At 48.5% G+C, this 15,061-nt stretch overlaps 1 protein-coding gene across 1 annotated transcript; it reads left to right on the forward strand.

Annotated features, from left to right (window-relative positions):
* Positions 1-326: 326 nt before the first annotated feature.
* Positions 327-4,752, forward strand: LOC144098190 (uncharacterized). The gene is made up of 6 exons (XM_077630703.1): positions 327-338; positions 1,109-1,216; positions 1,746-2,045; positions 2,318-2,398; positions 3,511-3,558; positions 4,594-4,752. Exons 1-6 carry the CDS (start codon positions 327-329, stop codon positions 4,750-4,752), a joined length of 708 nt encoding a protein of 235 aa, XP_077486829.1.
* The last annotated feature ends 10,309 nt before the right edge of the window (positions 4,753-15,061 follow it).

Consider the following 15,061-nt stretch of genomic DNA (forward strand, 5'->3'; position numbering starts at 1 on the left):
TCATTACAAGATACGCTGTGCCAAGAGCAGAGTTAACAGTAGTGATTCACAGGCAATAATTAGCACTGTGTCGGAGTTTCCTAAAACGACTTGTTCATGCTAATATTGTTGCCTGCCAAAGTGCGTTGGCCCTTAATTAAATTGATTGATTATAGAGGGATATACTAAAACTTAAATATTGTGGTGTTTTTTGTGCACGAAAACCGACTGCCCTCGCCATTGCACTCGCATGCAACGATGGCGCAATCTTCCGCAAAAGGATGACACTGGTTGCCGTTGAGCAAAGACTGCATTGTGAAAAAAATTGAAATGCCACAGACGCAGAAATGGCATCATATGTAGGTACACATATCTCATGTCTGGCTGACAGCAGACTTTCTCATTGTGGGATACCTTAGGCCTGAACGCACAACACTGATCGCCCTGTGGTTGCAATATGCGTGATGCTCGCAGTGTACCCTAATCAAAACAGAAGTGGGAGGCATTGACATGAATAAAATACGGCCTGCTGGTGTCTCTATCAAGCATGATCAATCCACTTGCTGTGAATTTCCGGGTACAATTCACAAGCGACGTGTGGCGGTCATGTACAGTTGAGGTCAAGAGTCTCTGGACCACGTGTTACTCAAACGAAGCCGATAGCTTATATACTATTAGTCGGCGGCTGTGGAGGTCGCACTTGTAGAGATGAAAGAAAAAAATTTTCCCTGGTCTCCAGCTGCCGAATAATAGTGGGGCTATCGGCTTCGTTTCATTCACATGTGGTCCAGAGACTTTTGACCCTGATTGTACATCATACTTGTAATTTCCCAGCATTTTTTTCCAATCAAAGAGATTTGGAAACTAACCTACACATGCCAGAATGCTTCCATGCCAATGTTCGATTGCCCCGAAGTGCTCCAGATTAGAAATATTAGCGCTCAAAGCTCGGCGCACCTCAGCTCAAATTCTCCAAAAAGAAAATTTTCATTTGTAAACATTGCTCTAAATTCTGATTTAAGATACTGCCACACTGTGTAATGCCACTTCTGAAGCACGCATCAAACCATGTTTAATTATTCCATAATAGTAAGCGTGCTGTCTTATTACGTGCCTATTTTCTGTGCAGACACACACAGGAGAATCATCGACAGCAGCTGCAGCAACTGCAAGTGAACAAGAAGTTCCGCATGAAAAGGATATTATACAAACAAGCCTACAGCCCTCAAATGAATCAGTATGTAAACCTGTGCAAATTCGTTTAGTGAGAGTGAGATCAAGATTGGCCTCTTCTGAGGGCATTGCAGATGTTTAATCAATGCAGCAAATTTCTTTGAGGACTATAACAAATAATGAAATTTTATTGGTGTAACACACATGCACAAGGGAGCATATTTCGGACCATTTTACAATTACACTTTGCGTAGCACTCACCATGCTCTTGCATTGCTTGTCACTGCACTTATTTTCCACTTCCAGTTACTTTAAAGCTAGTAAATTGTACTGCATGCTATCTCGTGATGAAACAAGTACCTTAGAAACATTGCACAGTCAAAAAATAGGCAAAAATACCAGCGTAGAAATGCTTAAGACGGCACTTTTATGTGGCGAAACCATCCAAACTTACAGTTGCTTGGCCAATTTTTTTTTTGTGATTTCGCAAATGTGTTTTATAAGGTGTATATAGATAGAGACCAACATGCATGTCAGCACTCGCAGTTCAGTTCTAAATTCTTTGATTCTGTTGCCCTTAATTATGGCTGCAGGTGCAGCATCTGTGTGATGCCGGCAGTGCTGCTGAAATTGCTGGTCCCTCACAAAGCGACTCGGAAGGCACAACTACTGCTCCGCCGCTTGCAGAGCAACAGAGTGTTTCACCAGAGGAGGTGGCAGCAGAACAACTGAAGGAACAAGAGGTGGAGGTCCTGATGGAGTGGGAAACAGATTCTTCAGGAACCATATCTGCCGAAGAGGAAATGCCAATTCCTGTGTCCCCTCCGATGCGAAAGAAGCCTTGCCACAGGCAGCTGCCCTTCGACCGCAACCAGAGTGATCGCGAAGCTGCAGTGAGTTATATTCATTTACACTTCTGCATTATGCAAAAAATATGCTGCACTATTTGCCTGTGCCAGTTGGCCAATGAGCGCAACCCAATTTTGCAACCTTTCTATTCCCTAAGTAATGGATTAAATTTTGATTATTTTTCTTGTTCTCTTTTAAGGCTGTGGTCTGCAGCTTCATGCACTTGTTTTTTTTTTTGGTAGCATTCTGAGCAGAAAGGTCAAGTTGACTTGCTTTTGTGGGTCCTCACAACAGCTGTGTGTTCGTGTCCATGCAGGTGGCCGGCCTAAGACAAGGCACTGGAAATGCACAAGCCACTGCAAGACCGTCTCTGCAAGCCAGGAGGGTTGCAGTCATGGTGAGACGGCCACTAGACATTACTTGTATTCACTCAAAGCAACAGTTGGAAGAAAGTGGGACCCCTGTAATCCCTGTTTAGTACATAAAATGTATCATTAACTACTTCAGGAACATTATGCTTTGAAAATTTTCAGTTGGGTTATATGTTGAATGTTGCAATCAAATGCATTCTTGATTTTGAAGTTTTCTGTATTAACGGAAAGTGAAGGAGGTTCTGTGAGGTTGCACTTCACAATTCATAGATTGCTTTGTCAGAAAAAATATATATCGTTTTCAAACCTAAACAAAAATGAGGCTTTACAGTTATTCTTGAAGCCTGGGTGTTCAAAATATTGCAGAGAAAAAATGTGGCAGTTTTTCTTCCCCATACTTTTTGTTCCATGCCTCCGGCCTTCGGCAATGTGCCACAATCGCTTATGATGCACATTTCTTTAAATACAAATGTGATGGAATGTGCGTTTGTTCCAGGACCAAACTTGAAATTATCTCAAAATAAAGCACTGGAGCTATGTGACCACTGAACACAAAAATCGGATTTAGACTATTGAACTAACTTGGAAGGCTGTGAGTGCTCATACTATTACAAGTTCTTGAAGGGCGACACTGAGGCGACAGGAAGTACTTTCTAATTACTGATGGCATGCCGGCTGCAAAAACTATATCAAGTATAAATAACTGGAAGCTCATTCCGTCCAGCCCTATTCTGCCTACCGTACAGCTTTGTGTGTTTAGCTTGATTATGAAAAGCATTTATCAGATGTAAACTTATGAAAAATTATTTTGAAGTTCTGAGAAACGTTATTTTGCAAGTCATTATTGCTCTAGCATTTTAATATGTCCATCACCTTTCCTAGCAGGATTTCTATGAGAAGCACTTTAGGCTCAAATGCTTGCTTTCATAAGCCAAGTGGTGCTTATGGCACAACCACCATTGAATTCCCACCATATTTTTGCATGAGCTCTGGTTTTTGTGGTAAAAAAAAATTGCTCACCGTTACTTTTTTGCCTGTGTATACTCAAACTTGGGGTGATACATGCAATCATGTCTTCATCATATCAATAAAGTGCAATGAGAAAATTTTTGATATTTGTATGTGCTATTATTGCCAGCCTTCAGGAAAAAAGGAAACCCCCGAAAAGGCGTTCCTGCGTCATCAGGTGAAGCGCTATGCTGCCATCCATGTCTTCACCAAAAAGAAAATAAAAAGACTGCAGCAAGCGCAGCGCCGTCTTCAACGCAAGGTTGCTCGCCTTTCAAGTTTGATTGATGATCTATCAAAAAACAAAATTCTGATTGAGGAAAACATTGCTGCACTCCAAAGCCTTGCAGGCTCCAAAGAAAACTTATTGATGCGTCACATCGTGGAAAAAACAGGCAAACCACATTCAATGGCCTACTCTCCAGAGTTAAGAGCTTTTGCTTTAACTTTGCATGTTTATTCCCCCAGGGCATACAACTATGTCAGGGCTGTTTTTGACACATGTTTGCCTCATCCCAAGACATTATCAAAATGGCTTGAGCACATTGATGGCTCTCCTGGTTTTTCAAAAGAAGCATTGGCTGCACTTGAAATGAAAGTGGAAGAAAATTCAAAGCTGGGCCATTCCACACTCTGCAACTTGGTTGTAGACGAAATGGCGATTAGGCGACATGTCGAATGGGACGGTAAGAGGTTTCATGGGCATGTGGACATGGGCACTGAAGTGAACGATGACAGCTTCCCCATTGCTAAAGACTCCTTTGTTGCTATGCTGGTGGCAATCAATGGGAGATGGAAGCTACCATTAGGGTACTTCCTTGTTGATGGCCTAGGAGGTGAGCAACGGAGCAACATTGTCCTCCAGGCTACTTCTCTTGCACACGAAAAGGGCGCACATGTAGTAAGTTTAACTTGCGATGGTGCAGCTGCGAATGTTTCTATGTTGCGCAACCTTGGTTGCAAGCTTGGCTTGGAAGAGCTGAACACTGCTTTTCCTCACCCTGTTACAAATCGGCCAATATTTGTTTTATTGGATGCCTGCCACATGCTTAAGCTTCTTAGAAACACACTATGCGACAAAAAAGTTTTAGAAAATGCCAGTGGAGGCCTAATAATGTGGAGGCACATCGAACAGCTGCATGAGTTGCAATACTCAGAGGGACTACATTTAGCAAACAAATTGAGACAATCCCACATCAACTGGCACTCTCAGCCAATGAAAGTGTTCCTTGCAGCACAGGTATTCAGCACATCTGTAGCAGATGCTATTGCAGAATGCAGGGAACTAAATGTAACAAGCTTGCGAGATTCTGCAGCCACAGAAGAGTTTGTAAGATATGTGAACAATGTGTTCGACATTCTCAACTCGTGACACTTGAAGCAAAGAGGCTGGAAAAAGCCCTTGTGCCCTGAAATTGTGGCTGCTGTTACCACATACTTGCAAACAGCAAAGGAATACTTTTCCTCTATTCGAGACCCAGCACAAAAAAAACTGATCACAGAAACTAACACAAAGACAGGATTTATTGGCTTTTTAATTTGCATGCAGAGTGTAATTTCCTTGTACATCCATTTAGTTCAGGACAATGCAGTATTAGCATACCTGCCTACTTCGAAATTGAGCCAGGACCACCTTGAACTGTTTTTTGCAGCGATACGTTCATTCGGCCGCTGCAATGACAATCCAACTGCACGGCAGTTTGCTGCAGCATTCAAGCGCCTTATAGTGCAAAATGAGGTGAAAGATGTTGCCAGTGGAAACTGTCTTCCACTTGAGCACATAAGCATTCTCTATGTGAGCTCATCTGTGAAGCCATCTTCAACAGAGGTAATAAACATGACCACCACTCGCGAAAGCCTAACAGAAAATGAGCCTTCTGTTGAAACAGTGCCGAGCATTATTGAAGAGCATGCTTACTGCTCTGATCCAGGCAAAATTACAGAAACTTCCGAGGTTGTTGTTTCATACATTGCTGGATTTGTGGTAAGAAATCTACAAGCCAGTCTGAAGTGTCATGAGTGTGTATCTGCACTAACCACATCACGTCATGATGACAAAACCTACTCCCTGATTCGAAGGAAATCGCATGGTGGCTTTATCTACCCTTCAAAGGATGTCCTCACAATCTGTCAGCAATGTGAGAAAGAACTGCGTCGAGCCATAGCTTGTTCTCCTTTGATGTCACGAGGGCTTGTAGATAAGGTTGCAGTAGCTGCAATGACAGCATTTATAGGTAAAGACCTTTTTAGAGTTCTTAATGAACACATGATTGATAACCTTCCCCTTGAAAATCACTCATCCCACCTTGTGAGGGCAATTGTACAAAAATATCTAGACATCAGGATGCATTATATTGCCAAAACGGCCACAGGGCAACTTCACCTAGAAAGGGTGCGACAAAAGCACACAAAGCTGACACAATTCAAAGGTCAATAGTTAAAAAAATGATTGAAAACGCAGTACTATGCTATGGGACAGATATTACTGCAGTAACATCTTTAAATCATTGGCTATCAGCCCTGCCAAGCCACTAAGGCAGTTTTCTTGCGGCTGCTTCCTGTCTTGAGGTCAGTGAAAAATAAATATTGTTATTATTAATTACCAAGAACTGACTTAATAGCTGTTAGGGAAATTGTGTTACATGATTAACCGAATTTGTTTCAACAAAGTGTGTGTGTTGTCTTTGAACAAAGTGTCTTCTTTAATTGTGTTTCATTTGATGCTTGCAGTACACACTAACATGCAAAGCTTTGAATGCATGTCGAGGCTGTTGCATGTTCTTTAACTCTAAATGTTGTATACTGCTCAAGAGTTCATACAAAGCGTGGGCAAGCAATGTTATTGTTTTTACTACCCTTGTCAAACTGCATATGCATCATAATTAATGCATTTTAATATTGTTTTTTTAAGCACACAGCATTTCTACAGCCCAAGTGCTACTGGAAGTCTAATTGTACTTATTATGTACCTGTGTTACATTGTGTGTATAATAATGATTACCACTTATTCAGAACTGTATAATTATAGGGAAGCTCAACCTTAACCTATCCAACAATCAGCGCCCATAATATACATTTTCTTCTTATGCGTCACAATGTTTGATGTTTCTACAGCTTATATTTAGTTCTCGAAATTGTGTATAATAGTCCTGAAATAAAATGTCTTGCTTACTGCTTCACGCATTGCCGTTTCAGTTCGTATTGCACCACAACGTGCATCTGAGCATAAGGTTTAATTTGATCACGCGCAAGTTTTGCATATTAATGTGTTTCGGAATTATACGCGCGCCATATAATGTTTCTCTGAGCTCAACTGGTGAATCGCTCGAGCTAAAATTTCGCACACAAATGAAATTTGGTCGCCAGTATTAATGTTTTAAACCACATTTTTGGGGGGTACTCGCCTGATGTTCTATCAAAGAAGTCGCATATTTGCATCGTCTGCGGCGACGGCGAAACAAAACTAGCCACTGCGCGCGTATAATTCCGCAATGCCCTTCACTGAGAGCAGCACTGATAATCCCAGCAATTCCAATTAACGGGCCTCTGCATTTCGCTACCACTGAAATGCGGCAGCCGCGACTGGGATTGTAATTATACACAGTAATGTGCGAGCGATTGTCTGGTTTCTTCATCTCTGGAGCAGGTTTGTCTTAAAAATCCAAGCAAACAATTTACGGCAGATCCTTTCCCGCGTTTTATGCTGGAAGACGGGAAAAGATGCCTATGCTAAGGCAAAACTGCCGCGCGTCATCACAGGCGGACGCCTTCAGCTACGTGTCTCCCCATGTACAGTGAAAATTTAAACGAAAGTACGGAGAGAGAGCCATCGTAAATAGTTGCTTCACTTTTCTATTGAGTATAGTATTGAATCCGCGCTAGCCGTTGTCGTGAGACGTACCAGATGCGCACGCTTCTGCCTGGCGCTGTTAGTTTGGTGAATGACATGTGTGTTCCACCAAAAATACCAGCTGTTATCTCTCATAAATTTCATAGGGACCACCGAACGATTGCACATACCGAACCAAAAAAAAAAGCGGCTTGGAGCTCGCCACAGTAGGCGGCCGCGCCGTAGCCCGTGCGGCCGAGCAGACGCGCGCACTAAAACATACCGACACCAAAACATTAGGGGCCGACTCGGAGAGCGAAAAAATGGGGGAAAAAACGGCTTCATAAACACTCGGCTTGCGAAGGCTGGCCGCGTGACGTCATGCTCTCTCCTAGTTTTCCTTCCTCCATGTGGATTGCCCACCATTCTCGGCTACGCGTGCACGCACGTCGCGTAGCGGAACGATCACCGCCTAGCGCCATCTATCAGAGAAATTACGATGCACGTCTACACTATGTCACGTCCCAAACGGAACTTGCTTTGTTTAGGGGGTCAGGTTGGGCCTAGAATTCGGCTTGCGGTGCGATATGGTAACGCTTTAATAAGTATTTGCATGCGTGCAATGTTTACCTATTATTTAATTGTGGTTTTACTTCTATGCCACAACCCGCAGGGTTTTATTTGCCTACCACATTCGGTACACAACTGTCCCCGGACGGGTGCCCATTTTGTCCCAGTACATTTTCGCTCGTAACCCCACCTCCAGAGGTTGCTATCTTTAGTTTCCCCTGCGGGGGCTGGGAGACCATCCTCGTACCGCGTATCTGCGGCGTTGAGACGCAAAGCGCGAAAAGCGGTTCGGCGTGTACTCCTCTCGACGCAGGTACTCGTCGATTTCATGCGGACATTGGCCGAAGCGTGGTCGTGGGGCGATAACGGCAAATCCTCGAAGCACAATACGTCGGTACGGGCAGTGACTCACCGTCATGGAAGCACAACGGCAGTTGTCGGCAGGCGTCGCATTTCTTGTGGCTTGTCCCAGCCGGGGGCAGGGAGGTGGCGTTCGGTAAGAAGTTGTTCATGTCGGACAGGATGCAGGGGTTGTCGTTGGGGCTGGGGTGTCCTTACTGCAGCGGCGTAGGTCATGGCCTGGGGTTCTGTGGCCGTCGGGGTGCCAAGTGCCTGTTGCACTTCTTCCTGTACCACATCCATCAAATCGCTGCTTTTGGCTGTGGGGAGGATGGCAGTAATCAGCGTTGGTGCTCTCGGAGGATTTCGCGGATAAATTCCCGCAAGCTGTCGCTGGTGGTGGCCGTCGTGTCCGAACTGATTGCGCAGGCAGAGGAAGGGCGATTGTACTGCCGAGCTCGGACGTGGAGGGTCTTCTCAATCGTGCAGGCTTCTTGCATGAATTCCTCGACTGTTTTTGGCGGCTGGTGGACGGGGCTGCCACAGAGATGTTGTTTTACACCGCGCATTAAAAACGGGTCCTTCTTTTCATCGGTCCTCTCGGGGTCGGCGCGGCGAAATAGGCGCTTCATCTCCTCGACGTAACCACGGACGGGCTCATTCGGAAGCTGGATCCTGGACTCGAGGAGTCGTTCGGCTCTCTCTTTCCTCACGACACTGGTGAATACCTTCAATAGTTCTCTCTTGAATAGCTCCCATGTCGTAAGGGACGACTGGTGGTTTTCGTACCACGTGCGTGCGGAGCCATCCAATGAGAAAAATACGTTTCCAATTTTTTCCGCATCATCCCACTTGTTGAATTATGGGTGGTATCAGTCCATTTCACGTCGAAAATCCACCATCCCGAGTGAAAATTCACGGAGCCGAGGTGAAGTGCGTCCGCTCTCTCCACCGGCCACCTGGTGGTCCCATAATCGGTCATTGAAGGTGTTCGGCACCCGTTCCCACCATTTTCTGTGCAATTCCATCCACTTTTGCCCGAAAAGGACTCTAACGCTCCGAGCCAGGCGCGGAACGCTAGGCCTCGCGTTGTGCCTAGCGCAACAAGGGCGGTCCTCCAGCCCACGCCTCGCCCCGCGCCACGCTGCGCGGCGCTGAAAATGAGCTCGGAGGCGTCCCTGCCACCCACAACAAACGAAGTCTTGGATTCCGACATGGACTTAAACGACTCTCAAGGCCGAACGGAGAACGGCCCGACGACCAGTTCGTCCCCGGCCTCGCCACCGCCTACTACCCCTCTGCCCAACGGCTAGACGATGGCCTTGAGCAGACATCAAGAAAAGAAGCGTCGAAAAGCAGCCCGGACTGAAACCAACAGCCAAGTGCAGGGCAGCACCGACTCTCAGAACTCCCACCAAATCACAAACATCCTACGCCAAAGAAACGCTGCCTTCAAGTCCGCCTCCCGCCTCTAACGCAAACGGACATCAAAATCGTGATTCGATCTTGCCGAGGACTCGCTTTAAAGAACTTCTCAAATCTCGTTCTTGCCCAAGCAGTAAGCAACGCCTGCCCAGAACCGCAGCAGGTGGAAGGAAGGAACCTCCTCCGCCCCCACTACGGATCAAATATCCTCGTAGCGAGCGCTCCGCACGCAGAAGTTTCCAACGAACTTCGACAAATCAAGACACTATCCCTTGGAGACCTCACTCATGACGTGAACGCCTACATACCTTTCACAGAGCCCGACAGACGGGGCATAATCCACGGAATTCTGGACCACGTGACATCGGAAGCTCTCCAGACGGGCCTACACATCCGCTCATGCGGGACCACCGTACTCGACGTACGACGCATGGGCAAAACATCTTTAACGCTGATCACCTTCAACGGCCCGACCACCCCCAAAGTTGTGTACTTCAAGAGCGCGGAGTTTCGTTGCCGTCTGTACCGCCCAGCACGACAATTCTGCTATGTGTGCATGCAGCCGGGTCATCGCTCTGATGTGTGCCCCACACAAGACCTGGCGGCCTGCAGGAAATGCGGGGCCTGAAATCCTCCTCACGGACATCAGTGCCTGCCGAAGTGTGCTCTGTGCGGAGGAACAAACGAAACCGGCAGCAAGGAGTGCCCCAATCGGTTCAAACCACTCAAGAAAAAGCCACCATCCGTCCGATCCTCCACCGCACCCATCAAGGAACAACACCGGCCCAGGAAAGACAACCAGGCCCGAACTCGGACGCCGCGGTGGTTTAGCACGGACGACGAGTCATCTAGCCAAAGCTGCAGCAGAAGGAGCAGATCGAGATCTGTCTCCACCAACCGGTCAACCCCTCCTCCCCCTGCACCCAAGCAAAAAAAAAAGGAAATTAGCCGGCCACACCAGGGGCAAGCCAAGGCCACGGACAAAAAGGTGAGCTGGGCAGAGCTTGTTAAGAACTCTCCCACTGTTCATTCGAACACACCCACTAAACACAAATGCTCAGACTGCGCAAAAATGGCACACACTATCGACAAACTACAATCCCAGGTAGCGGAGCTAGCCCGCAAGTGCACTCCTCTCACCACCCCCCATGTCCAACCTCCCCCACCTCCCACGCCCCGGGACGTTGAGACTTCCCCCAAACCACTTGTACCACCAGTGGCGACACCCACTCTCACACCTCGCCAACCGACAACCACCCCCCTCCCCAACACATATGAAGAAATAGAAGGACGTCTCTTGAATATCATTATGAACAACATAAACCCCCTTCTCACAACATTCACCTCCCAGCTCTCAGCCCAAATCGCACAAATAGGCCCGCGCCTGGACGCACGTGAAGTCAAATGTGTTACCCTACAAGCACTGATAAACACCAAAGCCCCTAGCAGAAAACGTGTTACCAGCTCTGCCAACCCTCGAGCAAAAACCTACCGGTACGCGACCGCGGCGGTCGCTTTGAGTAGCGACAACGAATCTGTCAGGAGCTTTACCAGCCACCAGGATGGCTCCGCTCTCTAAATCAGGCACTCCTGACCGCCTAGAGATCTGGCAATGGAATTGCCGAAGTTTCAGGAGAAAACAAAACCTCTTGAAACAATACATTAATGTCACCCCCATTCGACCCTATAGAATCTGCCTGCAAGAGGTAGGAGCCGACCCGGCGCCGACTCTCCAGGATTTTACACAGTCCACCACTCGAGCTCGTCAAAAGTTGCCACCCTTGTTTCTAAGGACATCGCGGTGGTCGAACACTTCTTGAGAGAACAGGAGATCAACTACAACATGATCGAGGTCATTCCCAACAAGAGGGGCCGCAAGAGCACCTTCGTTCTGAACGTTTATCACCCCCCACGAGCAACCAAGGCCGATTTCTCTGACATACTTCAAGAGGCAGATCAGCTAGCTGTTTCGCATCAGCTTACCGCACTCGGTGACTTTAACGCCCCCCACAGGGATGGAGCTACAAAACGAACTGGCTGCGTGGTTTGAGCGTGGTACGAGCTCGGAATGCCCTGGGCCTGAAATACTTACTGATCCTTTATAACCAACCCGCGAAGGAAACAGCGTCATGCGCGATTCATGCCCTGACCTTACAATCGTCAAGAACATCCATAAAGCTATATGGACAAATCTCGAAGAGAGCTTAGGTAGCGACCACTACATCGTAAGCACGTCTATCACCTCCGCAAACATTCGTCGCACCCTGGGAACAGCCAAAATCACGGACTGGACTAAATACCGTGCACAGCCCGTCCCGGAAGACCCCATTCAATCAATCAGCGAATGGAGTGAACAGATTCGGAAAGCACACAAGAAGGTCACCACCGAAGTACAATGCACACCCGATAATCCGGCGGTCGATCGTCACCTTCTGAAGTTATGGCAGACCCGACGGACTCTGGTTCGCAGATGGAAACGCCAACGCCTCAGTCGTCCCCTGAGACTCCGCATATCACAGATCACGGCAGAAGCACAAGGGTATGCGCAACACCTCTCTCAACAGAATTGGCAGGAATTTTGCGAGTCACTACGCGGCAGGCTGGGGACCTCCCGCACCTGGGCGATCCTCCGCAGCCTCGTCGATCCGCAAACATCGCGGTCTGCCACTAACCGTACACTCAAGAAAATCGCCCATCGGTACCCCGGAGACGACGCGGCCCTCCTCACCGCCCTCAGAAACAAATACATCGGCACCCCCCATCCTCCCAGCACAATTTCGTACACGGGAGGCCCAAATGAGAGGCTGGACGCCCCCATCACCACTGCCGAGGTTCACACCGCGGCTCGATCTGCCACACGCAACGCGGCAGCTGGCGCGGACAAGATCACAAATGGGATGATTCGAAACCTGGGCAAGTCGCAGATCGAGGTCCTCACTACATACATAAATTACACCCTATGGGAGGCGGGAGAACTCCCTGCAGAGCGCAAACACTCCGAAATCGTTACTATCCCAAAACCAGGCAAACCACCAAGCCTGGAAGCATTACGCCCCATCTCCCACACCTCTTGCCTGGGCAAACTATACGAGCGCGTTATCCAGATCCGCCTCCAAAACTACATAGAGGACAGCAACCTCTTTCCACCCATTATGATCGGCTTCAGGAAAGGTCTTTCTACGCAAGACGCTTTCCTCCTTCTCAAGGAAGAAGTACTCAGTAACATCCAGAGAGGCGGGGAGCACCTAATTATGGCACTTGATCTGAAAGGCGCTTTTGACAACGTTTCTCACGACGCCATCTTGAAAGAGCTCAACGCCCTCGATTGCGGACCCAAGACCTTCAACTACATCAAAAACTTTCTCAGCAACCGCACGGCCACGATTGGCATGAGAGATGTCCGCTCTGGCACAGAGCAGAAACCGAACTAAGACACTCCCCAAGGCTCTATCATCTCTCCTCTCCTCTTCAATATAGCTATGATCGGCATGGCAAAAGCACTCGAGGCTATTGAAGGCATCGGCTATACTATCTACGCCGATGATATTACCATCTGGTCCACCTCGGGTTCCCTTGCCGACAAAGAAAACACCCTACAAGAGTCAGTCAATTGTGTAGAAAGACAAGCAGCAAATTGCGGCCTCCACTGCGCAGCCGACAAATCCGAAATTATCCACATTCAGGGGATATGCCTACAAATCTCCCGACGACATCGAGATTTACCTCGAAGGCACGAGAATAAAAGAAGTCCCGCTTATCCGCATCCTAGGCCTTTGGCTTCAGCGCGACAGGAAAGCCAACCACACGTTACAGCGTCTCCGGACAACTGCCCTCCAGATCTCCCGCATGATTCGGCGCATCACCCGCAACCGAAAAGGCGTGAGAGAGGAGGATACAATTCGACTGATACAGGCTCTAGTTATGAGCCGCCTGTCATACGGTGTCCCATTCCTACCACTTCTGGGGAATGAGCGAGACAAAGCAGATGCCATCATCCGTACCACCTACAAACATGCGTTAGGCCTCCCGATGTACACGGCCAACTGCTACCTCGAGGACCTGGGACTGACCAACACAATGGAAGAAATTCGAGAAGCCGTCCTAGCATCGCAAAAGGAACGCCTCATCACCACCAAAGCTGGGCGCGCAATCTTGGATAGAGTGGATTCCCCGGCGGACATACGCGCCGTTCAGGACAACCGAGACCTACCCTCAACTCTGCGAACCGGCGTGTATGTAGCTCCATCCCCGAAGAACATGCACTCGGACTCACAAAAGGGACGACGAAAGGCGCGAGTGGACTATCTGCGCCGCACACATCGACAGGCACGAAATGCTGTATACGTCGAAGCAGCCATGTACCCCAATTCTACAAACGCGGTGGCGGTCTTCTTGGACACCAATTTCAATGAAATCGCCAGCGCCTCCCTACGACACTGCTCTCCCACAGTAGCAGAAACTGCTGCAATTGCCCTCGCCATCCAGCACGGCGATGCCACGAGAAATGAGCTAAAAATTATTACCCACTCCCAGTCAGCGTGTCGCCTCTTCCTCTCTGGCAGACTTCCACACTCTGTCGCTCCCATTCTGACTACCCCACAAGTTCAAAATTCCACATGCAAGCACCAAATCACTTGGACTCCTGGGCACGAGGGGCTCGAGGGAAACGAGGCCGCGGGAAGTCTAGCTCGAGGATATACCAACCGAGCGACTAACCTCCCCGACCTCACCCCTCTCCCCTCTACGTACTGCGAGCGCCACCTCCTCCTCCGAACACAGACAAGTCTATCCCCCACCACACCGTAATCTAACGGCGGCATAGGCGAGGGAATGGCGACAACTACAGACGAACACCTTTCCTAACCTACACAAATACCACATCATCTTCCGCGACATATATGACAGAATCTTCCCCTGGTGTGGCGGAATTCCAACAACATATCATGTAACATGGGCTGCTCCGGTCCCAAGCCCCCAGAACTAGACAAACATCACTCCGAAGAGCAGTGGTAGTCTGCCCTGCTCAGCTCTGACTTGGCGATGCAGCGAAAGCTCATATCCCAAGCAAGAGCAACTGCGGTGGACATTGGGGTCCTGAAATAAGGACTGCACCCAAAATCTGTTTTTTCGCCTGTCTATCCGACTGTGCGGCCTGCTCGTGGCCCCCCCTGCCACCGGATACGGGCCGGTGTAGTTTCGGCTACTAGGCTTTGTTCCGGTGCAACGCCAGCGGTGGGGATGGGCTTGCCGGGGCCCGTCCTCTGGGGATGCAAAACCCCATGGGAGTGGCAGCGACTCCCAAGCGACTGAGTGGGCCAGTTGCGCACGTGAGGTCCGATGCCTGTGCGGAGGCAGGCTTGGTTTCATAATCAGTCAATGTGGAAGACTGGGCGAGTTGGTAGGTAGTCATTCTAGAAAAAACAGCGCACACAGGACAGGGACCAAGGGAAGAACCGACGACACGAGCGCTGTGTCGTCGGTTCTTCCCTTGGTCCCTGTCCTGTGTGCGCTGTTTTTT

The sequence above is a fragment of the Amblyomma americanum genome, chromosome 7, assembly GCF_052857255.1.
Source record: "Amblyomma americanum isolate KBUSLIRL-KWMA chromosome 7, ASM5285725v1, whole genome shotgun sequence".
NCBI lineage: Eukaryota > Metazoa > Arthropoda > Arachnida > Ixodida > Ixodidae > Amblyomma > Amblyomma americanum.

Coding starts and splice junctions, on each gene's coding strand:
- LOC144098190 (XM_077630703.1), top strand. Junction 2,046..2,317: donor AGAGTGATCGCGAAGCTGCA/GTGAGTTATATT, acceptor GTGTCCATGCAG/GTGGCCGGCCTAAGACAAGG. Junction 3,559..4,593: donor AGGCGTTCCTGCGTCATCAG/GTGAAGCGCTAT, acceptor TGGCACTCTCAG/CCAATGAAAGTGTTCCTTGC.